Here is a 26,505-nt window from a genome sequence, read left to right as displayed (position 1 = left end):
ACTTCATGGAGATGTCTGAAAAAAAAAAAAAAATAAATAATGCTTAATTGCAAGTTCCCTCTTAAAAAGGCATGAAACATACTTGCCAACTCTTTTCCATTTTAGAAGGGAAATTCCTGATTTTAGGTAATTTTTCATCTCCTTTTCTTATATAAAGATGAGAGAGGGTTATATACAGGCTGAGAGGGAGGAGTGATATAAGAACTATAAAAATTTTTGTTTTGTTTTTTTTTTGAAATTTTTTTCTGTTTATTTTTTTCAATGAAAGAGAGAAGAAAAAACTACTGAAATTAAAGTAACTCGGCATTTTAGCTGCATGTTGTTATTCTAGGAATGAAATAACGTATATAAGCTATATACAAGTGTGAAGTTATTTCACATTTGTATATAGTCCTTTATCCTTGTATATATGCTATATACAAGTGTAAAATTAAAACAAGAATATAATTCTTGTCAAGTATGATATACATTGTAACCAAGTGGGAAAACTTTCCACAGCAGTTGTTTGTGCAGGTAGCCATCCGAGTAAGTAGACTGGAGTCCCATTATTCTAGGTGTTTTATATAAAAACCTGACTGATTACAATTGCATATTATTATTATTATATGACACCTCCAGGGAGTCCAATGACTCATTGAGGGAGGGCACCTACTCTACAACTCTCTGTCTCCACCACGCAATTCACCAACTACAACGAACTGCAACTTCATTCATCACCTACACCAACGCCATCTAACATCCACCAACACCACCACTAGTATTTTCACAGACAATCACAAACATCCCTGCTAATGGCAGGATTCGAACCTGCAGCCTTTTGGCTGGAGAGTGGATTATGCTAACTACTCAGCCAACCAGGCCGGCAAAGTTTCATATCCGTAATGCCACTTTAGAATAGTAATAAATCAATATGATAAAGGGAAGTTTTACATTTCTTGCTAAAGAGCAGTAGTTCTCCTTTTGGCTATAAATTGATGCTCCATATGTGCAAAAAGCAAAATATTAAAAAAAAAAAAAAAATGAACTGTTAGCGCAGTTGTTATAGACCAGCGTTTCCCAAATGGTGGGTCACGACTCATGCTGGATCGCCTAAAAATACTCTTGAAAACCTAGGTGTTTCGTTTTTGGGTTTTCATTTTTTCACGAAAATCTAAAATGCAAGTAAATAGCGTTTAATCGGGACTAATGAATAAATAAGTTAATTAATAGAGACGAAAAACGTGCTCCGTCCACATCGCCATTTTACAGTCTCTTTGTTTGCGGTAAAGTAGCTCAACTAATGGTGAGGCTGCATCAGGAGTACCCAGTTTTAGCAGAAAAAGCGATAAAATTTCTAATGCCTTTTGTCACACCCTATAAGTGTGAAACCTATAACAGGCTTTTCAACACTGGTTTTTCTAAAAAATAAATATAGAAATCGATTGGAAGTCAAAGCGGATTTATCATCTTTTCCTCCAAACCTGAAGTTTCTAGTTAACAAACAACAGCATCACACTTCTCATTAATAAATTACTTGGCTTTAGTTTAATTTCTTTATATTTTTGTAAGAGTAAATGTTTCTTTATTATAATAATAATAAATGAAAACTCTATGAACATTCAAATCTGTTTTATTTTACCTATTGGCCATAAAAATTTTAGTGGGTCACGAAGATGAAGTATTAAAATAACCGGGCCACAGAAGAAAAAGTTTGGGAAACCTTGGTATAGATGAAGCCCTTTGGTCGGACAGACCTGGGTTCGATTCCCATCCAAGACGTGAGGAACCTTTATCCGGTCTCTTTCAATTAAAGGTGAGTTAGCCAGTCTCATACAGAGGTAGGGTTTTTTTTTTTCACCTGGAAACTCAGGTTTTTCATCCTCCAGAACAGGCGAATTTGCTTTGTGAACACACACACACATGGATTTACAGTCATAAAATACATACTCCTTCATTAGGAGGGCTCGACCAGTCTTAAGGGATGGTGGAGGAAAGGGGGGAACTCTGCTCAAATAAATAAAAAGTAGCAAATAAAATTTGGAAACTACACCATATAAAAATTCCATTAGAGAATTGATATTGATAGCTTACTGTAGTAAAATGGGGAAGGAGGTATCCAAGTAGTGATGGAAATGAGCAATGGAAGTTTTTGCATACAGCTGTCAAAAGAATGTTTGCCAAGCAATTCAACAAATGCAAATGATGCTGATTAATATATGGCAAGTTCTGATGAAATGTTTATGTCTGAAGTACTACAAACTGGAGATCCTTTAATCTGTAATTGCGACTAAAATGTACTTCTTTATTAGTGTGGAATTATGGAAATGGCAGCAAATTATGAAATGCTCATGTTTAATTTAATGTTCAATTATTAAGTAATAACTTTTCATCTGTTTGTTAAAATCACTAAGCATAAATATCACATTTGAGTCCTAGAGAACTAAGACTTCTCTAAAGCTGGAGTGAAGATTTCCAAGAGATGAAACATTGTCAGATTAGATAGTGTGTAGCTTTTTCATTTTTACTGAGATCACTGTTATAGGAATTGGCTGTGTTGATATCCTAGAAGTAGTTGTGCCACTGCAGTTACAAGACATTCTCTGAGAAGGGGAGGGGATTGCAGTATCATCTAGATCAGTGCTTCCCAAACTTATGGATGCCAAGGCTCCCTTTGGAAAAATTTAAATATTTCACGGCCCCATCGGAAAAAAAATCATAATATAGACATATATTATTATAATATTTATTGTATTTATATTCAATTTAATTTATATTCAAGATTCTGCATTTGTAAACTTTTTTTGTGTTTCTTATCAATACCTTTGAAATGAAACTTATATGAATGAGCATATATTTACTTCTTCTTCTTCTTCGCGTTATTCCCGCTTCCTATGCAGGGTCCGCGTGTTACTTAGATGCGACTACTTGTTAGTACTACTCCCAACCGACCCGTCGCCTGGTCTGCCGCTGAGGGGGATATATTTTTGACTGTAGAGGTGTATGTTCACGGGGCCGGTTTGCCTGTTTGCGGGATGAAAAACGCCAGATAAACTGGCGGAAAAAACCCTACTGACTGCGCCCAAGACCGGCTAACTTGGCTATGCCTGAGGAAGATTCTCAAATTCCTCACGTCTACAACGGGAATCGAACTTGGGACACTTCTTCCCCAGTCATATGGTTGCGGAGCGCAAAACCACTAGGCTAACCGCGCGGTCTAATGAGCATATATTTACTAATAGTCATTAATCGCCAAATACGCAAGAAGCAAAATTTGTGAGCCATCACCAATGTGTGATTTTTTCCATTAAAATATAAACAAGAACAAAAAAGAAATAATAAATAATAAAAATGAAATACATTTCTTTTACGATTAAAAAAATCTACTTAGTCTTAAAACATTTTAAATTTGTTTTCATTATTTCATGCCCCCCCCCTCAACAAGACGTATGGCCCCAAGGGGGTCGCAGCCCACAGTTTGGGAAGCGCTGATCTAGATGATAATCCCCCCCCCCCCCCATTATCACTGGTATAGTTCCTTGTTGGCCGTCTAACAAACATTTAAGCAGAACCAGTTCTTTATGGAAATTACTTCTATTGGGATTTATTGATCAAGTATATTTTGGAAACAAATATGTTATACCAACTAGTTTCACCAACTAAGGCTGTTGGCATCTTCAGGATACATAATGATATAAGGCACTTAAAGCTAAAAACTGTTACAAACTATAAATCAACCGATTCCAATTATATTTGACAAAACAGAACACGTACAATACATGCAAAGCATGTGCATGATCTCACTTGTTGTTATTTAGGAACGTTCTATAATTGGCACTATAATTTAGTTCTTGTATGTTTAGAGATCTAATAAAGGTCTTCCAGATCTCAGGCAAAATTAATCCTTGGTTCCTGTAAGGTTTTGTACAGAACGGGCAACTGTTGTGGCTTTAATAATTTGGGAGCGGAAATCCTCCTCCATGTAAAGAATGTAGTTTTTTTCCCCATTCTATGATATGGTTAGTTCTTGAGAAATGAAAGAAAGACCCGATTTTTCTTCTCTGTTATTGTTGACGTCTCCGATGTATTTGTTCCCTTTGTCTAATCTCAAGGCTTCTTGAAGTCTGGCCAATATAATTTAAACGACACGAGCAAGGTATGTTGTAAACTCCAGCATATTTGAAGAAAGAATGGCTGTCTTTTGGAGATCTTAAGAGTTGCCTAATCGTTTCTGTAGGTTTAAAAGTCACTCTTATTCTATGGGATTTGAGGAGTCTTGCAACCTTATTAGAAATTGTCCCCACGTATAGAATGACGATTGTACTAATATACTGTATGTCGCCTCATTGTCTTTGGGGGGGGGGGGTCAGAGAAAAGTATCTTGTGGACGAGTGTCTGAGGGTAGCCATTCCATATGTGGGGACAGTTTCTAATAAGGTTGCAAGACTCCTCAAACCCCATAGAATAAGAGTGACTTTTAAACCTACAGATAAGATTAGGCGACTCTTAAGATCTCCAAAAGATAGCTGTTCTTTCTTCAAATATGCTGGAGTTTACAACATACCTTGCTCGTGTGGTTTAAATTATATCGGCCAGACTTCAAGAAGCCTTGAGATTAGACAAAGGGAACACATTGGAGACGTCAACAATAACAGAGAAGAAAAATCGGGTCTATCTTTCATTTCTCAAGAACTAACCATATCATAGAATGGGGAAAAAAAGCTCCATTCTGTACAAAACCTTAACAGGAACCAAGGATTAATTTTGCCCGAGATCTGGAAGACCCTTATTAGATTTCTAAACATACAAGAACTAAATTATTGTGCCAATTATAGAACGTTCCTAAATAACAACAAGTGAGATCATGCACACACTTTGCATGTATTGTACACGTTCTGTTTTGTCAAATATAATTGGAATCGGTTGATTTATAGTTCGTAACAGTTTTTAGCTTTAAGTACCTTATGTCAGTTATGTACCCTGAATATGACAACAGCCTTAGTTGGTGAAACTAGTTGGTATAACATATTTGTTTCCAAAATATATTTGATCAATAAATCCCAATAGAAGTCATTTCCATAGTTTTTGTGGTCAAGAAAATACGTTTTAACAAGAACCAGTTCTTTTATCTTTGAAATATCCCACCCTTACCCTGTGTGTGTGTGTGTGGGGGGGGGATACCAACTTGTCAAGTGACAGTCTCTCAAAGGCCTTCACAAAATCTAACCAAACAATACACACAAACACACGCTTACTTTTTCTAGCACATTTGTCGCTCTGTTGTAAATTTTTAAAACGTGACCTACTACAGAAACCTTTGCCGATTCTCCATGTGGGTCATATGGTGAAATTTATCCATGCTATTTATCAACCCGATCCTGGATCCTAGCCCTTGCACATCTCTCCAATGCCTTAAAAGCTACTTAAGATAAATTATAATGCCTTGCTTATAATTTGAAACATTAGTCTTAGCACTCTCTTTGGGCAGTGGGAACAGTTTTGTCTTCATTTTAATTTTCTGGAGCCTTTGTTGTTTTGCAAGTCTATTATTATAATTAACCAAGCATGTTGAGTGCCATTAGCTCATTGGAATGTTCCTTTAAATTACATAGTGATATATCATCAAGTCCTGTTAGCTTATTAACATGGTTTAGTTAGTTTCTCATATATCTCCTGCTCTTTTAGACTTTTTCCTTCCTCCACTGTTCCATTCATTAGTATTTCATTCATGTGAATATGATACTCATGTTAGAGGTTTAATAGAATATTAACAGCACTGAGAAAGGATTAAAACTAATTTTAATACTTCCAATATTTTGTTGAAAGTTTATTTTTCACTTGGTTAGAGTATAATAAATTTAGTTTAATCCTTTATCCTAGAGACCTCAATAAAGGTCGAAACTAGTCTGGGTTGTGGCCCTTCCCTTAATGCATAACATTAGACATATCCGAAAGGAGATGTGTTTTGCATTATGGGAGATACTGAGATAGGAGTGTTGGTAGCTTGCTCCACCTTTTCAAGGAGTGCCCTGGTGTTGTACCACCTTACCCCAGTCCTAAAGATACTGTCGGGCGCAAACTTTGTTTGCTCACACTTGGATAAAGGATTAAACTAAATTTATTATACTCTAACCAAGTGAAAAATAAACTTTCAACATCTTTCTCTAAATCCAGAGTAATTTATTAAAAAAGGGTGGCACACCGTTTGGTAACTCCTATAGTTAGAGATGACCTGCTAATGCTTCTGCCTGGTATCTCCACTTGGGCCTGGCTCCCACTGAAGAGACCTCAATAAAGGTCGAAACTAGTCTGGGTTGTGGCCCTTCCCTTAATGCATAACATTAGACATCTGCAAGGAGATGTGTTTTGCATTATGGGAGATACTGAGATAGGAGTGTTGGTGGCTTCTCCACCTTTGCAAGGAGTGCCCTGGTGTTGTACCACCTTGCCCCAGTCCTGAAGATACTTTCAGGTGCAAACTTTGTTTGCTCACACTTCGATAAAGGATTAAACTAAATTTATTATACTTCCAATATTTCGTTTCCGTCACAGAGACATCTTCGGGGATTACAAAAACTTTTTGCAACAATACACACACAAATACAATACAAAGTGAAACTAAAGTCTTATCTAGGTGGTGCACTGTGGCCTGTCATGTAAAGAGTGATCTCTGATTATCAGAGATCCCTCTGATAATCAGAAATATTGGAAGTATTGTATTTGTGTGTATGTTGTTACAAAAAGCTTTCGTAATCCCCAAAGATGTCTCTGCGACGGAGACGAAATATTGGAAGTATTAAAATTAGTTTTAATCATTTCTCAGTGCTGTTAATATTCCATTAAACCTCTAACATGAATTCTTCACAGCACTTAAGCCTCAACACATGAATATGATACTGTGCAAAGCTCATGTAAGGAATACTTTAATAAACTGCTCCTGAAATGCTTGAGTTATGTTATCTCAAGTGTTTTCTTATCTACTATTGCTACTGGCTAATAATATCTATCTATAATCATTAATTTTTCTCCTGGATGCATATCAGAAGAACTCCCTGGGAATTTTTGACCTGAGTTACTACGCACTGTGCACATTACACTTGCTTTTTCCTAACCAATTATGTTGCTTTTCTAGTTTGCACATTATATTCCTCATGTAACAAATTATTTCCTAAGTTATACTGCTTATATAATGACAGATTTGCTTAATCTTATCATTCATTATACAGCCATGTGGTTTTACCCTTCTATGGATTGATCTTTTTCTTGCTCTTGCTAATTCTTCATGATATTGCTATCAGCTGTATCATGAAGAATTAGTTCATGATACAACTGATCATGAACTAATTCAGATCAGTTGTATTTGATCTGAATTAGTTCAGATTAGATACAACTGATCTGAATCAGTTATAAGTTGTATCAGTTGATACAACTTATCTGATTCAGTTGTATCAGTTGAATCTGAATCAACTGAATCAGAGTTTTCCATAATCAGCAGTGCCTTATGGTTCCATGTATCCTTTCTTCATAGATGCTCATATGGTGGATCACTACCATATGTGAGTATCTGATCTTATGGTCACTTCACCAGCTGAAGGGGGTTCAGTATCCTATTCAAAATAGCATCTATTGGTGTAGTAATCAAACCTAAAATTATTGATCTTGTGTTTCCCTTTTGAATATATATAGCTTAAGGTAGTAATCCCTCAGAAACTCAAATAATTCATTTTTTCTTGCTCTTAGATACTATCTCTATATTCCAATTTTTATTTTCATAATTAAATTTAACACCCTTTTCTTATTTGCTAAACCACTTTTAATTAAGTAGTTCCTTGTCATTACTGAAACATTTCCAGGCCTATAACAACACCCTATTAACCACACAACTGGCCATATGGATAAAATACACACTTCTCATACACTTCGTATCCATCATATATTTCAATGTAATATCAGTGGTGTTACAATTTTAATATGCAGTTTGCATCATGGTAATCTTGACGTCATGGCCAGTTGGGTGGTTAAATGTCTTCTCTATATCCATTTCACACTATACTACCTCAGAACTACTATTTCCCACCCCAATTCCTCTCTGTTGTAGGCAGCTAATCTACAGTTATCAGCAACATCCCCCTCTTCCCCTTTATCTTTTCTTTTCCTTTCTTTATAAGGAAAAAAAAAAGATACCCTTTTGTCTCTGTTCTCATCAGTATATCATCTGATCGTGTCTCATATATACCATAATATTGAGATGAATTGTCTCAATCAGTGACACAAATTGTTCTCCCATGTTTGTTGGCATTCATAATCAAACTTAGTGACCCAGTTTTGGGTCAATGACTCGTTTACCTTTTCCACTTTTTTTTTCCCATATTCATTTGATCCACCATATGTCCCAAGCCATCCCTTCTTCATGTTCATTACACACACACACACACACACACACGTATACAGCACCTCAGGGAATAGTGTGACTCTTCCCAAAGGGGACTTAGAGTTTCAGATTGGAGTTCTTTTACAGGCTAGTCTAACCTCTACACTCCAATTTACAAACTGTGTTTTCATTGCTCTTGATCTCTTATGGTGCATTATCATGTTGATACCTACCCAGATTGTTTTGCAGCATAGACACCACAGAGCAGTCCACATTGACAGTATAATGTTTGGTGTACATTCTAGGTACTACAGTAGTCCAAACTAAGAAAAGTATTCTCACTCTTTTATACCACTTCTTAAATTGGACAACACACTTTGGCAAATAACATTTTCCTGGTAGCTATTAACACATCTGATTTGAAGAGTTGAAGAGTGTGTATCATGATACATCACTCTTATTGCCACTTCCAAGTGGTCTTATTGTTCAATCATTCATAAGATATGTAGATGATGTGTTCTCTATTTGTCCTCATGGCCCAGACACATTAGGCTTCTTCCTCTGTCACCTCAATAGTATACATCCAAGAATCCGGTTTACGATGGAAAAGGAAAATATGTTCACAATACTCTCCCAACGTTCACAACATCACCCCTCTCAACAATATGGCATTATTGAAACTAACCAATAAAGCCTACAATCTTTGTTCTGGTGGAATCTCTTTTTCAAGAGAACTCAGCTACTCATATAACTAGTAATTAACTTAAGGAATTTACAACATATAAAACGGATATTAATTAAAGACCAACAAATTAAATTAAAGATTTAAAGAAATTAAAAAAAATTATAAATTAAAGATCCATCAAAGACCAACCACTTCCCCTAGACCTACCTGTTGTATACTAGGTCCCTTGCAGCTGTAAATTGTCCTACTTTAGCCAAACAGGCAGGACAGCGAATATCAGGATTTCACAACACAGACTACATCTGGTTTCACCAGTACAGCCACTCTGGGCTTGCAGACCATGCCATAAAATTCGTTGGAAGAAAACTAAAATAATACACTGCAGCAAGTTCAAGTACGAAAGATTATTCATGGGATCATCAGCAGCTCTAAAAAACGTTCCAAACCTCAACAAATTTGGGTGAATGAAACTTCCCCAAATTTGGGAGACTTACATCATGAGAACTTCAGCCCAACGGCCAAGACAACCCAATTAGCCGCTAGGGTGGGGGGGGGGGGGGCACCATTAGGACTTTAAGAACAATATTAGTTTCTTGCCTTTTTGCTCATTTGCTTTTGTTAGTGCCTGCGTGCACATACCATATTTGTATGTTCCTGAAGATGGCAACATGACGTTGCCGAAATATTGAAGGTATTCATTAAAGTTTCCTTTAATATCTGTTTTATGCATTGTAAATTCCTTAAGTTAATTACCAGTTATGTATGACCAACGTATAAGCCTTGCTACAAGAAATAGCCACTCATATAGAATTTAAGAAATAATCATTCTTTAGAAGGATTTCAGAAGTACCATCCCTATCCAGAGTACATCAGAAAAAATAGCCAAGTCATTAAAAAAAAAAAAAAAAATGCAACCTCAACACAGCTTTTAAGCCTCACTGGAAACTTTCTGCTCTTATCCGTTCTACCAAAGATCAGCTCCATCTTCTCTCAGTGCCCAAAGTTTAAAAATACTCTTCCTGCTAGTTGGCATACTATGGACAGACAGGATCATCATCCTCCATCCATTTAGATGAACACAAAACGTGCATCTGCAATCTCAACTACAATCAATCTGGTCTTGCAGACCATGGATTGGATACCACTTATAGGATCTCCTGGAAGAAACCACCTTGCTACATAAATTTAAGAAAGAAAGAAAGACTATTTTTAGAATCTGCAGCAGCACTCAGAAATCGACCAAATTTAAACAAATACCATTGCAAGAAACTTCCCAAAATTTGAGAAAAATTAATCCTCAGAGCCAATTTACAACCTAAGCCTCCCACAAATGCCCATAGAGGGCAACCACTTAGACAGGACTTGAGAGGTATAGACACATCAGTATTGTGTTGCCTATGTGTGTGTGTGTGTGTGTGTTACAATTGTTAGTTGTAATCTCTGAAGATGTTTCAGTGACTGAGACAAAATATTAGAAGCATTAAAAATAGTTTTTAATCTTTCCTAGTGCTGTCAATACTCTATTAAACTTTCAATATAATGTCTGCCTAGCACTTAAGTCTTAACACACAGATGTTCAATTACTATATGCTCTGTACCATTTAATTCAAATTAAAGAATTATTTGTGGTGATGTTTGGCTTGTACACATTAACTCTTCTATGGAAACTAATGCTGTGAAGTTCAGAACATATTGTCTGTTACAAACTCAGCTTACTATACCTTCCTTCAATGGGCAAGGATAGCCTGGTTACCTTCAGTGTCACCAAAACACAATCTTGCCGTTTCTCTTGCAAAAAGGATCTCAGTCCCCTTTTCTTTACCCCCCCCCCAATTAATATGCATATCACCAAACAGGATCTTCTCCCCCCCCCCTCCTTGAACAACATTTACCTCTAGCTTCTGAAAAACTAGACATTCTTTTCCTTTCACGATGTTATTTTTTACCCATTTAACTACTAACTCATCCATTCTTAATTTAAAACCTCCCAAAAATTCAATGTTTTTTCCAAAGGAGGCTCATAAGATAGTCCTACCCTTATAGACTTACTTTATTATTATTCAATACTTCATCCTCTATCTTACAGCTGTACTGTTTCAGATCTGTCTTTTGTGCCGGTATTTCTATGGCAAATGCTCCAGTGAACTGGCAATCATGATTCCTCTGCTTTCTGTTGGACATATTAAAACAGGAGCATCAGCTCTTCTCGGTATCCCTTCTCAGTAGAATTGCAAACACATCAGACCCATTTCTCTTCTTCCTTATTTATTCCATCTACCTCTGTCTCCTGGAACAGTCTGCCTTGTAAAAATGTTTCCGAACAACTACAACTTGTAATTCTTCAAGAAAAATGTCGTTAGATTTCTTCTTTTACCATTTGTTAATGGAATTAGCTACATTTGATCCTGCTCTAGTTTTTCTGCAGTTGCACAAATTGATTGATGAATAATGTTTCAGTCTCGCATATTTAAGCTTAGGTACTGGTTTACACTCCTGATACAATTTAATGGAATAATTACAGCATGAAGAGAAATAATTTAACACAATTTTAACAATAATAATAATTTCATTATTATTATTTTATTATTATTTGACACCTCCAGGGAGTGAGCGGATATGCTATTATTATTTGACTAAATAATAATAATATTTTATTATTATTTGACACCTCCAAAGACTCATCGAGGGAGGGCACCTGCTCTACAATGCTGTCTCCACCACTCAATCCACCAATGACTGCAACTACCAATGCCATCTACCACTGACCACCACCACTAGTTTTTCCACAGACGATCACAAACATCCATGCCCATGGCAGGATTTGAACCCGCAGCCTTTTGGCTGGAGAGCGGATATGCTAACCACTCGGCCAGCCAGGCTGGCATTTGTTTCAATATTTCTTCTTTCACAGAGACATCTTCAGGAATACAATGTTAAAATGGTAATAATACACATAAAGAAACAATAAGTGGAAGATTTGAAATTAGACTATATAAAGATTAGACTTATGAGGCGCACCCTCTATAGGTACTGTTGGCTAGCCTTAATTGTTGGTGTGATCTAGAGTTTCTACCAGCAGTTCTAGCATATTTTTTATACATTTCAGAATGTAACTTTATCATTGTAGCAAAACCACTTGAATTCCTTGGATCTTTTGTCCTGACAGCATGTCTTAATTGTTTTTAATCGAAAACAGAATCCTTTATTCCTTCAGTGTTTTTTTATCTTATCTTGTCCCTTACCTTTGCCCTCTGTTTTGCACTTCACAAAACTAAAAAGTGTAGTCTACATTTCCTTTCATTTGTTTCATTTATATACCAGATTATATTCATAATCTGGTGTTTTCACAAATTTGTGAAAACACCAGAAAATGGTCATTACTAGCAATGGAGCTAGATAAGATAAAAAAAAAACTGAAGGAATAAAGGATTAAAGACTAGACCATGTTATTAACTTTTCATGATGTGTAATGTTAATAACATGGTCTAGTCTCCAGCTTGTCTTTGCAAGAAAATTGTGTTTTTTTTAACTAACACTATTAAAAAGCCTTTTCATCATGTATGTTCTTGTATATAATTAAACTAGGCTGATCAAGTCATGAATTGTGAAAATAAGCTCACTTATGCATACTGCTGCTAAAGAGGGTATTAAGAGAATTATAGTTGGCAGTAAAATAAATGAGGTTTTTAAGGATATCTGAATTTAATGAGAATGGTGATGACTTACAAGTTATGCAAATTAAAATGTTGTTTGAGAATACTTGGCTATTTCTTTCTTCATATAAAATCTTCCCTACAGATGTAGGGAAGATTTTATGTGTGAAAGATAAACAGTACTACCTGTTATCATCGAACTGTAATTACTTCACACTTGAGAAACATCAACAAGGTATCTTTGAGAGTATCTTCATCACATAAGATAATATCCCCTGTTTGAAAATAAAACTTCTTTATTATGTAAATTCATTGGAAGTCGCCTGTGATCAAATAACTCAACAGTGAATGTGAATGATGTTTTAAAATGAAAAGAAATGTGTAAATTATGCAAAAAAATAATAATAATGCAATACATTTTGAATGTATTTAGAATGAGGCTGAAAATTCGCTTGGCACTTGTCTCTTATAACTTGCCTATGGCTAGTGAATTTCTGGAGTCCTGCTTTCACCCATAAAAGGTTATTTGCAAAGGCAAACCTGTAGTACACTTTGTACCATGGTTTTTTTTTTTTTTTTTTTTTTTTTATCAATTTTATAAATATTTTGGTATTTCATTTATTTTTTCCCTAGTCTTGGAGACCAAACATGAAACTTTTCAAACCACTTCAGGTCTCCAATAAGCGGGGCAGTTATCTCACCAGGAAATGTACTAGATGAAAGTTCCTCAGATTTTTGGAAGAGAGAGAGAGGTAATCATTATGATTCAAATTAAGCTTGTGTAGAAGGGCTTCAGAACTTTGAAGAGTCATTCATTATTTAAAATTGCTTCTATGGAGAGGGTGAGTCTCATTCTGAAGGACTCTGATTCAAATTAAGCTGGTATAGAAGGGCTTCAGAACTCTCTTTGAAGAGTCATTCATTATTTAAAATTGCTTCTGTGGAGAGAGTGAGTCTCATTCGGAAGGATGCTGCATTGTGTTGTGCAAGAACAGCCTTTGAAGGTTTAAGATATTCAGTGTAGTATTGTTATTATCTAATTCTTTTTTCCACAGAACAGGCAGTCTGTCTAGAGTATGTTAGATTACATTCACAAGGAATCATGTAAACACAGATTAGAAACAAAATTTATCTTTTGTAGATGGTAAAATATTAGAAATTTTGTTGATAGAAAAATAGGTAGATATGATATGCAACTTATTTAAGATTCTCCCTGTAGGTTGAGAAACACCAATAATATATGGGATTGGAACCTTATATTTTATTGAAGTATACTTCAGTGTAAGTATACTTTCTCCACTCTTATTTATCATCTATATGGATCGCATTATGAAAGAAAGTGGCATTAGGGCTGATACTAGAATTGGAGATGTCATACTTTATGCAGCTAATGTAGTACTCCTATACATATCTAGTGCAAGTTTCTAGGATTCTCTAACTAAATTGAATAACATCCATAAGAAATTTGGTATAAAAATTGGCAATAAAAAGACCCAAACTATGAAAATAGGCAGAAACATTGAACACATCAACTGTATTCTGAATGGATAGCCTATAGGTAAAATATTTTAACTATTTTGGTACAGTTTTTTTTATGAAGATGGCAGGTTATATCTGAAAATATACAACAGAATAAGCAAAGCTGGTATGGTGGGTAGCCAGCTTGAATAAATTTACATGGAATAAGAGAGAAATTTAGTCAAAAATACCAAACTAGCAGTAAACAAGACAATGTTCAAACCAGTTTTAAGTTATTGATTTGAGTTGGGTTAGAAAGCATTTAATAAAAAACCAGATACCACAGATATGAAGGTTCAGAGAAAAATTAGGGGAGCGAACAGATGGCATCAGTGCCAGAATCGTATTAACAATGAAGACATTAGGAAGGAACTTGACATTGTTTGCAGTAAGAATGTGTGAGCAGGGATAATCTAAAGTGGTTTGGTTACAAAAGAAGATGGCAGGAAAGAGATCCAGAGGAAAACCAAGGTCTAGGTGGATTGATTCAGTCAGCAGTGCCTTAGAACACAAAATGTTAGATATGACAAAATTGGAGTGCTGACAAGGAATAGAATAATTTGGAAGGAAATTGTATATATAGAAGATTAATAATAATGTATATTTAATCATGTAGTGTTGTCATAGTAGCCTAAACATCCTTTGAGAATACGTATCAGGAAATTGATGATGATCTCTTTGGAAGTGTGATGAGCAGAAGTTTTCATGTTTTGCATAAGTTTCTTTTCATTAAAGGTCATCTGATATATGCTTTTTGACAAAGTACCAGAATTCTCAAATGAGAAAGATGTCCAAGAAAGGATAAACTCCCAAAGATCATATTTTCCATGAATTGACTCTTCCAATCCTATGCTGAAGGATACCCCAATAGAAATACAGGGTTCCAATCCAAAGATTTCTCTGAGTAGGTTTGAAGGAGCAACGGTTCTTTGTAAATTCAATCTATACGCTTCCTTCAAACCAGCTTGGAAGCTGTCTTCCTTCCTAACACCTCTTTCCTTACCACTTGTCTATCAAGTACTCTGCTTGTCATATTTGCTGTTTTGGACAAACTGACAATTTTACCTTGATTAGAATTGAAGAACATCAAAATGATATTACATTTTTGTAATATAGTCTTGATGCTTGCTTCCCACTCTATTAACACTGGGCGCAGAGTTCTTTGGAACCAGATAAAACTTCTTCATTCCAGAAAGTTCAAATTTGATTCTCTTTTCCTTGTAACATGTGAACATTATGAAGTTGGTCTGAACTTCAGTCGATCAAACTGCTTGCCAGCATCCAAGTTTTGGGAAGTGATCACTGTTAATTGTTCATAAGTTTTTTATTTTTCGTTTTTTTAAAATTAATAATTATTTTAATTTTTTTTTATTTATGCAACTTTCTATAATGGTTCCTTTGAACTCTAATATTGTAATATCATGTACTTCAGCTGTGACCAAGACATGGGCTAATATAGATATGATTTATGCCTCATTATTGTGATTCTTGTTTTGAATATAGTTAATGGTTTGTTTCCCTGATATTGCCCACACTGTGAAATATATTGTAGTTTTTGAAGAAAATTCTGTATAATTTTTCTTGCATGTGTAAGTTGTGAAAGTTATTTAAATATAATTATTATTATTATGCATTTCAGTTGAAGCAGTTAATTTGAATATGGCTAACTGGCCAAGAAAAACTGTGTTTTCTACAGCTTTTCAGCATTTTGGTAGAGCATACAATTGTTATTTTATTTCTCATTACATATGCTGTCGTAATATCTGCATTAGTTTCATTTCATCTTCCCCCTATGTATGGCCACAAAAGGCCGCATCCAAGTTTGCGCATGAAGTAACTTCACAACTGGACTATTTATATATAGAAGCTAATCACTTCACATCAATTGCCTTAAGTATCCCATAATGCAATGCACGTATCCTTAAGGACGTGTATAATGTTATGCTTTATGGGACAGGCCACTACCCAGATCAGTTTTGACCTTTATTGAGGTCTTATCAGTGAGTTGGATAAAGGATGAAACTAAGACTATAATTTCTTGGTATCTTTAATTTATAGTATAACCAGGTGGAAAAACTTTCAACATCTATCTCTAATCCAGAATATTTTAGTAATAAAGTGTGACACCTGACTACTTGTATATGGAAATATGACTTCCACATTACTTCAACTTGGTATCATTTCTGGGTCTGGCTCTCACTGATGAGACCTCCAATAAAGATTGAAACTGGCTTGGGTAGTCGCTCTTCCCATAATGCATAGCATTATGCACATCTGTAAGGATATGTGCATTGCATTGTGGGATACTAAGGGAATTGATGTGAGGTCATTATCCTCTATATATAAATTATAATTAGTCCAGTCGTTTTCTCAGTAGGTAGTGCAAACTTTGTTTGCTTACACTTGGATAAAGGATGAAACCAAGAAAGCAATTTCTTGGCATCTTTAATTTATAGTATGACCAAGTGGAAAAAACTCAAGTGAGACAATCGAAATGATTGTCTCTCCCTCCCAAAAGTTTGGGAGATTCTTATCTTATGATAAATAGTTTTGAAGAATTATTTAATAATATTTTATTAATATTAATTTCTAGCACACAACAACAGTTTTCAATTGGTAATCCACCTTGAATTGCTTGTTGTCTACACTGATGATGTACTGTTAATTTCAGTACGAAATATTTGTACCTTTTATTTCATTAAAGTTAATTACTGTGGTTATCATGTAATTTATTATTTATAGTTATGCCACAGGTACCTTTTTAAAGATTATATGTAAATCTACTGCAGTACAAAATCTTGGTTGGATTCCAATGAACTGTATGTCTAGCATCTATGCTATGATTTAATGTGGAACTTAGTGTTCTTGAATTATTATGTTATCAGAGTGGCCACTCTTTCCAAAATAGAATTTAGATTAAATTCTAATTTCTTTTACAATGGGTAACTGTTTTTTTTAAAAAAAAAATACCCTGTCTCCTGGATTTTGACATCTGGAATATTTTTCCTGAGGAGGAAGTGATGAACACTGGCCTTCCACAATTCTCAAAATAAAGAAAAATCCATGACTGACTAAAGCAAAGCCTCGCATAACTGAAAGCCACTGCCAGATATAAATAATTAGCAACCTCCAACAGTGGGATTATCATGGATTCTGCTGAAACACCGACAATATCAAAGTATATCTCTGTCATCTCTAACAATAGAATAAGTAGGTAAACTTTCTCATGGAGAAGGATTTGCCATCCTTGTGGCATTCATAATTTTTAATTCTGTTATCTTTCTTAAGAATAGGTTGTTGTTATGTATAATTTTCAAGCTTTTAAGGATTTAAAATGGAGCTTTTGTAAGTTCTTTCTATTTCACTGGTGTAATTACCGTATTGTACCAGCTCCTGCAATACAGAGACAAGGGCTTCTGTGAAAGTGCTCAAGGACCATCTAAACTTCAATAGGAATCCAAGAAAAGCTTATTTTGGTTTAGGGACAAAAAGTTTAGACAAGCCGATGGCACTCCTTGACTGAGGCAGAAAAAAATATCATGAGTTAATATTATACAATTTATAATAAGAAAGATTATTCCAAATTTTTTAAACTGCAAATTAATATTTAAACATATTATCATTAATGTTAACACTAAGTTTTTATGTCCTTGCAAGTCTTTGATAATGTATATAATGTTGTGCAACATTTGATCACTCATGTAATTAATTTTTAACTAAGGTTATCCTGTTCCAGGAAAGTGATAATCTATGGTGGGATGCTTTCGCAACAGAATTTTTTGAAGACGATGCTACACTGACTCTTACTTTTTGCTTAGAAGATGGACCAAAGCGATACAGTAAGTGCGGTTTTCTGTTATTGATTTTAATTTCTGTTCTTATTTCTTTCATGTGCTAAAGAAGTATATTGACTTTTTTAAAAGTATATTGATCTTGTTATGCAACAATATAATATGTAGGTAATTTATAAAAATCTATTTGGATGTTTTAACATTATAAAGATCCTTCACATCTTGGACAAGATTTGAACTTTGGTTTTTCCAATGAAAATCATTGTCCTTACTGACTGAGCTTTAGAATATCTATTTAGTTCTGTTTTGGTTTTATTCGGATACTTTTGCAAATTTTAGGAAAAATTATTGGAACTACTACCATGATTTTGTACTAACTGGATGGAATTTAATGAAGTATGTATTTGTTTAAGATATTAATCAGTTAAAATTTGAGTCATTTCAATTTAAGCTACAGTCAGAACCATATGTAGTAGCAAAAACTGGTAAAACAAAATTATTCACAACAGTGGAGATATCATGATAGTTGGTACAGCAGAAATATTAGCAGCACCAATTCATAACCATTTCAAATCTTCATTTTGTGTAAATAGTTATTAAAAACCATCTAGCATGATATATTTGATCTACTTATTGTAGTATCCAGCAGTTTACAGTTTTAGTTTATAGATTGGTTGATGAAATGCTTCTCCTACAATAATTAGACCATTTTATTTCCAAAATGGTTTGAAATGATAATAATAATTCCTTTATTTGACATGATGGAATTTAATGAATTTTGGTAAATATTTAGGATCATTTAAATTTTGTCATTCATTTTATTCCATTTCACTGTAAAAATTAAAACAAAATTATGTGTACAGTATACAGCAATCCCTCGATTAGTGTGCCTAATGCGTTCTTTAAAACAGGCGCATTAATCGAAAACGCACTAATCGAATATAATAACCTATGGGAAAATGTATAATTCATTCCTCAGATTTCTTTTTTGAACCTTAATTTTTTTTATAAAAGAATTAGGGTATGTCTCAGGGTCTAGTTAAAGGAAAACCATGAAGCTGAAAGACAATAAAGCATATTCAGAATATAAATTTATTATTCTACTTCTTAAAGAATTGAGCTAATGTAGTTTGGTGGGTATGTTGTTTCTTTTTTTCATACAACCGACTGTATGGCCATATTGCCTCTTCTACTTTTCTGCAAATTTTACTGCTTCTCTCTTCATCAGGGTCAGCCTCTAAGCATTGCTGCTTAAAACTTCGATTGTATGAAAAATATTTTCAAATTGTTTCTGTGAAATCTCTTTTGGCTGACTATCAGTGGTTATTTCTTCATATTCTTCAGGATCTTCCTGCTGTGCATCTAAATTTAGCAGGTCGGAATCACTCAATTTTTCAGAATGAGATTTAATTAACTCTTGGTTATCATTGAAGGAGAGAAAGAAATGGATGACATATTGAATATCTCCAACACGTGAAATCACACGCTTTATAGATAAAATTTCCCAACTGTTATACAAGCAAAATAGTTACCACTTGAAAAACTACAATGATCATAAAAGAGAAGTTAATTTTCCAACGTGTAATAACAAACAATTCATTCCAGAAGATGGATTGATTACCCTATTATCGGATTGGATTCTCCTTTTTGTGACATGCGCAGAAATGTCGAAGGGTCTCGAATCTGTGGGCGTACTATAGCAGACAACATAAATTTTGACAGTAAAAATTTGGAACATAGTATACGTAGTGTACATGGAAATAGTGTAGTATGCCATAAAAAATAACTTCGTAAAATGTTTTAAATTAGTAACTAAATTATTTCATTCTGATGAGGGATTTTTTAAAATAGTTAGCCATGAAAATGTATAGATAGAAAATTTTTAAAATCTGTAGCATTTATTTTTAAGGTGTATATAGGCACACAAATCGAATTTGGGTATCAAAAAAAAAAATGACGGCGTAGTTCGGGGCGCATTAATCGAGGGATTACTGTATTTAACAAAAATAGTTCTAGATTCATCCATTGTTGATAATAAATGGTTTCACTGTATAAGAATATTATTGCAAAGTGCATCTTTTTGTTATTTCATCATAGTTTTCATTGGCTCAGTGGACTGCAAATCTTCCTTGTTCATTTCTCGTCTTTTTTTTTTTTTTTTTTTCCCTCTATTCCTCTAGTTTTTCGCTGCTGGAGAGGCGTAGTATCTTGAATTACATCATCTACTCAGCTTGATTTAAGTCTTCTGATTTTCCTTGATTTCTGGTCTGATATTAAACACCTTAGCTGTCCTGTTATTATCCATATGCACACCATATCCTTGATTTTGATGCACTTGATAACATCTGGCTCATTAATAATCTGTATTGTTTTATGGTTATATCTTTTCCTGCACACATCATTCTCCTGTATACTGCTATAGAAATGCGTTTGAGATTCCTTCTTTCAAATAAACCTAGTGATCTTTCATGTCTTTAAGAACGTCCAGATTTCAGACATGTTAACGTTGGTCTTACGAGTGTTTAATACATCATTATGTCTGTTTACCTTGAAATCAATCTGACTTTTTCTGAGTCCACGGAAACATTGGTTTGCAAAAAAAAAAAAAAATGTGTTCGGATCTCAACACTAATATCATTTTTATAATTAACCTCTAATCCCATATAATAATACCAGAAGAATGGTCATTATAAGGTTGATTCTAGTCACTAACTAGATGAACTTTTTCTGAGCATTTCTTCAACCAGTTGGCTAGGTAGTCTCTTTCTCGCACAGGCAAGTAGGGTTTATTCCTCCTGGAAACTCAGATTTTTAATCTCACAACTCAAGAAAATTGATTGTAGAACTTCCACTATCTCAAACAGTAATATATAATTTTAGAGTTATGGACCAAAAGATAGTGGCCGTTGTCTGCTATATTCTCCTCCCCAGATGCCTATTAAAAATTGTTGATAGTCTTGGGCCAGTTATCTAGAATGGCTAAGGTGGAAACTGGCTGCTCTTAGTCTTCAAAAAGTTAGTCGGGGCTAAATAGCCTCACCTGAAAGTTGTTAGCAGATTTATTTATTTTCAATCTATTTATTAATCAGTTTCTCTTAAATTTAGGACCATTAGCACAGATTTTCCTAGTTACCTAGCACGTGCGCGCACACACACTATAATCATTGCAGTTTTTTGGATGAAAACAATGGTATAGTGTACTGGCACCTATATTAACAGTGGTGTGACATGAATGTGGTACATTTAAAAATGTGTAGTATTTGTAATTTTTTACACAGTTCACTATTATGCAAATACATTAAGCTTATTTGCCATTCCCTTTATCCAACTCAACTGTCACTCTATTATAAAAAGTTAGTATATTACTAAGCTATGCCACTTCTCATAGAATATCATATTTAAATTAAAGACGCCAAGAAATTATTTTCTTGGTTTAATACGTTATCCTTTATCCAAAGTTTGTGCATGAAGTATCTTTACAATTGTACTACTTGTATATAGATACTGATGACTTCACATCAGTTGCCTTAGTAACCTGTAACGCTGTAAGCATGCTTCTTTTCAGGTGTGTATAATTTGTATTATGCACTTAGCAATATGGGATACTAAGGCAATTAGTGTGATTGTTACCCTGTATATACAAGTGGCCCAGTCGTGAAGATACTTCACGCACAAACTTTGTTTGCTTATACTTGGATAAAGGATTAAACCAAAAATATAATTTCTTGTCATCTTCAATTTATAGTACAACCAAGTTAAAAAAAAAAAAAAAAAAAAAAAAACCTTCAACTATCATATCCATATCTGCCCATTCCTTAATTCTCTTTTTGACTAACTTTTCTGGTACTTTTATCACTATTTGTGAGATTCTGATTGGTTTATAATTTGCTACCACAGATTTAGAGCCTCCTTTATGCAAAGGAATTATTTTTCCCTCCTTCCACTCTCTTGAGACTTTGCCAGAGCAGACTTTAAATTAAACAGCATAGTCAAAGGCATCACCAGTTCCCCTGCACATTCTCTTAAAATGCAAACTGATATCCCATCCAATCCCACAGCTGTATTTGCATTCAGATTCTGCAATATCTTAAGTACCTCCAATTCGTGAACCTTTGTTCTCACATCAGTCCCTGTTACCCCAGTCATAACAGTATCTTCACTTGGATGATACCCCTTGCAAAGTGGCTCAGTAGTTCAACAATTTCTTTTGTCTCCATCACCTCTCTAACATCTGCACTCATAGTCATTCTTCCTCCTGCTTGCCACATAATGAAGAAACTCTTTGGGATTTCCTTTTGCCTGCTCGGCTAATTTCTTCTCATAATCTGATTTTGCCTTCCTTAAAATGCTAGTCGCCTTTCCTGCATGATCCTTGTACTGTTCATGAGTTAGCTGGTCACCTTTCTCCTTCCTATACCCTCCAAAACATTTTATTTTTTTTGCTGCTCATGCTTAATGAGACTACTCATCTAACTCCTACCTGATTTATCCTCCTGATTTTAGGTATACAGTGTGATATTGCTTCCTCCAGATACCCCTTGATTATCCTCCATGCACTGTGAACATCCATCCCTTGCAGATCTTTAGCCATGTTACTGCTTCAAGTTGCCTCCTAGCTGTATCCCAATCACCTGTCTTCTACTTCCACACATATAGCCCTTAGCTGAAATTTCTACTTGTTTTGCTACCTCCCAAGTCAGGACCATGGGATCACTTTCCCCAATCAGAGGCGATGTTATGGATAGGTCTTCTGATCCTGTAACCAGATCCAACACACTCGTAACCTGAGTCCCTTCCATCACATTCTATTTCAAGTAATTATCTCTCAATAAGCATATAAATTTTATTTCCTTCCTACCATGTGATCTTTCCTCCTTCCAATCTACATACTCAAAGTTGAAGTCCCTCATAATAATTATTTGAATTGCACTTACTGTACTAATCTGCTGATGCATATCGTCCACATCATCCCTAGCATCTCCTGGCCTATAGCAACAACCAATTTTTTAGTTTGTGCCAATAGCCTCAATCTCGCACCATATTGACTCAAAAAGAACTGCCCACTGCTTGACTCCTACTTTTGTTGGTTGCAATTCATCTGCTATCATCAGCAGCATCCCACCCATCCCTATCCTGTCTACTCTATCCTCCTTGAAAATGCTAACTCCATCACGCTGTATCATGATAGCTATGTCATTTGCTGTTAGTCAAGTCTCACTAATGCCTATAGCTGTTGAAAGTTTTTTACTTGATTATACTATAAATTAAAGATACCAAGAAATTATATTTTTAGTTTCATCCTTTATCCAAGTGTAAGCAAACGAAGTTTGCACATGAAGTAACTTCACAACTAGGCTACTTGTATATCGATGCTAATTACTTCACATCAATTGCCCTAGTATCCCATAATGCAAGGCACGTATCCTTATTGATGTGAAGTAATTAGCCTATCTGGATATTATCCAGACCCGTTTTGACCTTTATTGAGAGGTCTCATCAGTGGGAGCCAGACCTAGAAGGGATACCAAGGTTGAAGTAATGCAGAAGTCTTATATTTCCCATATACAAGTAGTCAAATTAGTAATTAGGTGTGACACCTTTTGACTACTGTATGTGGGAAATATAAGACTTCTGCATTACTTCAACCTTGGTATCTTTTCTGGGTCCGATTCCCACTGATGAGCCCTCAGTAAAGGTCGAAATTGGTCTGGGTAATGGCCCTTCCCATAATGCATAGCATTATACATGTCTTTAATAAGGGTATGTGTGCCTTGCATTATGGAATACCATAACATTATCCTCTATATATATAATCAGTCCAGTCGTTTTCCCAGTAGGTAGTGCAAACTTTGTTTGCACACACTTGGATAAAGGATGAAACCAAGAATATAATTTCTTGTCATCTTTAATTTATACTAATACCTATAATTTTTGGCGTGGTTGCACTAACCAATGCCAAAAACTCCTCCCTCTTATTAGTGATGTTTCTAGCATTAGAATATAGAAACAGTAGTATTCCCCTATGCCCCCAACCACCTTTACATCTTGAATTGATCACCCCATTCAATATTAATAAACTGTGTGTTATGTACTTAATTTACTGTTCATATTCCAGAAACATTATTCCAAAAAATTATCGCTGCATAAAAAATTTGCATTTGCAAGTTGCATTTGCTTTGCTGCCATTTTCCAGACTGATAAAGGTTTCTTTTGTTTCTATTTCTTTATTGTGATATCTATATCAACAGTTGTTGGAAGTTTTTCCACTTGGTTATACTATAAATTAAAGATATCAAGAAATTATATACTTGATTTAATCCTTTATCCAAGTGTAAGCAAACAAAGTTTGCTCCTGAAATATAATCAGGACTGGGGCAACTCGTATATAGAAGCTAATGACTTCACATCACTTGCCTTAGTATCACATAATGCAAAGCACATATCCTTATGGGTATGTATAATGCTATGCTTTATGGGAAGAGTCACTACCGAGACTGGTTTCGACCTTTATTGAAATCTCTTCAGTGGGAGCCAGATCCAGAGGTGATACTAAGGTTGAAGTAATGCCGAAGTCATATTGGTATCTTTAATTTATAGTATAACCAAGTGGAAAAACTTCCAACAACTATCTCTAATCCAGAGTATTTTAAATAAGGTGTGACACCTTTTGGCTACTCGTATATGAAAATATGACTGGCATTACTTTAACCTTAGTATCACCTCTAGGTCTCCATTCAGTGGATCATTTTGAATGTATTAATGAAGTTTTGTTGGATAAAAGCAGTATCTTTTATTTTGCATTTGCTAAACAGTGTATACAGCAGATGACTGCATATATGTATTTATTCTGCATGAAATAAATGTTAGTGATAAAATGGGAATGTCTGCTCTCGAGAATTACCGAGCATAATCGCCATAACAAAGCAGTCAAGTGGAGTATTAATGTATCCTGCATCCACTTTATTTATTAGTTCTGCTGGTATTTCTTATGACTATTTCTACTTTTACAATTGTCAGTGTTAGTTCAGCTGCTTCTAGATCTTATTTTATGTCTTCCATTTAATCACATATGTTAGTGTTCAACAATTCATCAAAATTGCTCTAACCATCTTTCTGCTATCATTTCGTTCCTACAAGATTTATGCTTTCCTTGTCTTTTCATAGTGTCATCCTCGGCTAGAAATCTTTGATTCCTATTCATCTTTTGACAGAAGGTCTTGCTTTCATTTATACTTGGAAGATGTTCCAATTACTTAAGTTCTTCATTATTATAGTTCGCCCACCGATTTGAGGTCCCTCAATACTTCTGCGCATCTCAGAAAAAGAAGAATCCATTCCGATAATAGGGTAATCAGTCCATATAATGGGATGAGTTGTTTATTATTACCGGTCGGAAAATTAACTTCTCTTTTATGATTATTGTAGTTAACTATGTTGCTTGTATAACAGTTGGAAAATTTTACCTATAAAGCACGTGATTTCGCGTGTTGGCGACCAATTCGGACGTCCTTCATTTATTTTCTCCCCTTCAGCATGAATCGACTATTCTTGGAAAGACGCGAAGCAGGGACCTGGAAACGGTGGGCGAACTATATATTTTATTCTTTTCTCATGCTTTCTTTTTCCTTCCAGCCGTATGATATGATATTCCTCTTCAGCTTTACAAGTGCAGTTCATTTGTTGCATTCTTTTGTATGCTTCATTTTTTACTTCTGTCGCATGTTTCCATCCTGCATCAAACCAGTGATTGTATTCAAATCTATTTTTCATAGGACTATATTTGCTGTTGCGAAATACTCCAGGATTTCCTAAGCATCACATATGAGTGCAATTTCTAATTTCTTCACTCTTTCATTATTAAACTTTCTGAGGGAAATTCAGTTTCTGATCTTCATTATTAGATAATGATCAGAATCAGTGTTTGCTCCTCTGTAAGATCTAACTTACCAGTTATCATATTTTGTGAAGAAGCAAAAATGATTAATCTTGTCCCATTATCATTGGACTGAGTATGTAGGTTATATTTTCATCCAACATTCCAGTGGTTGGCTTGTATCTGTCAGCATGCCATATAGATCCTAACTAAATCATCATAACAGAGATCTTGTTCAACATCATTATTTTCTTCAATTGGAATATGAGTCCAGATGATGCTATCATTGAAGCACTGTCCTCTTAATTTGTAATATATGCAGTAGCGTAGCTAGGGAGGGGTGATCCGCCCCGGGCGGCACTTTGAACCTTTTTGAACTTTTGCAGTTAATTCAAAAATACAGTCTCGAGAACTCATTTCCAAATATTGTAATACTACTGCGAATTTTCCTCACAATTGCTGTAATTGTTGCTAGTTGTGAGAGGAGTTTTTCTAAATAAAATTTGATTAAGAATTACTATGAAATAGACTTCGCCAATGTCATCGACAATTTTGCTAACAGAAAAGCAAGAAAAGTAACATTTTAAAATGTTGAAATTAAAGTTTTACTTCAAAAATAAATATAGTGTTTTAATTTA

General features: G+C 34.8%; 1 protein-coding gene across 6 annotated transcripts in view; it reads left to right on the top strand.

Moving 5' to 3' along the window:
- LOC150107285 (LIM domain-binding protein 2-like) overlaps window positions 1–26,505 on the top strand; it is a 412,695-nt gene that overhangs the window by 236,538 nt on the left and 149,652 nt on the right. For 3 of the 6 annotated variants that reach the window (XM_090391781.1, XM_090391780.1, XM_090391783.1), the window contains one exon: window positions 17,940–18,042. In XM_090391781.1, coding sequence (XP_090247907.1) covers window positions 17,940–18,042 — 103 coding nt within the window. Of the gene's footprint in view, window positions 1–17,924; window positions 18,043–26,505 lie in introns of all 6 variants that reach the window. The other 3 variants (XM_090391779.1, XM_090391782.1, XM_090391778.1) reach the window with 1 other exon arrangement.

This window comes from Typopeltis vanoorti, chromosome 4, assembly GCF_054136105.1.
Source record: "Typopeltis vanoorti isolate ZY-2024b chromosome 4, IOZ_Tvanoo_1.0, whole genome shotgun sequence".
In the NCBI taxonomy this organism is placed as follows: domain Eukaryota; kingdom Metazoa; phylum Arthropoda; class Arachnida; order Uropygi; family Thelyphonidae; genus Typopeltis; species Typopeltis vanoorti.
Note: the sequence above shows the minus strand (reverse complement) of the source record. Positions and strands in the feature narration are given on the sequence as shown.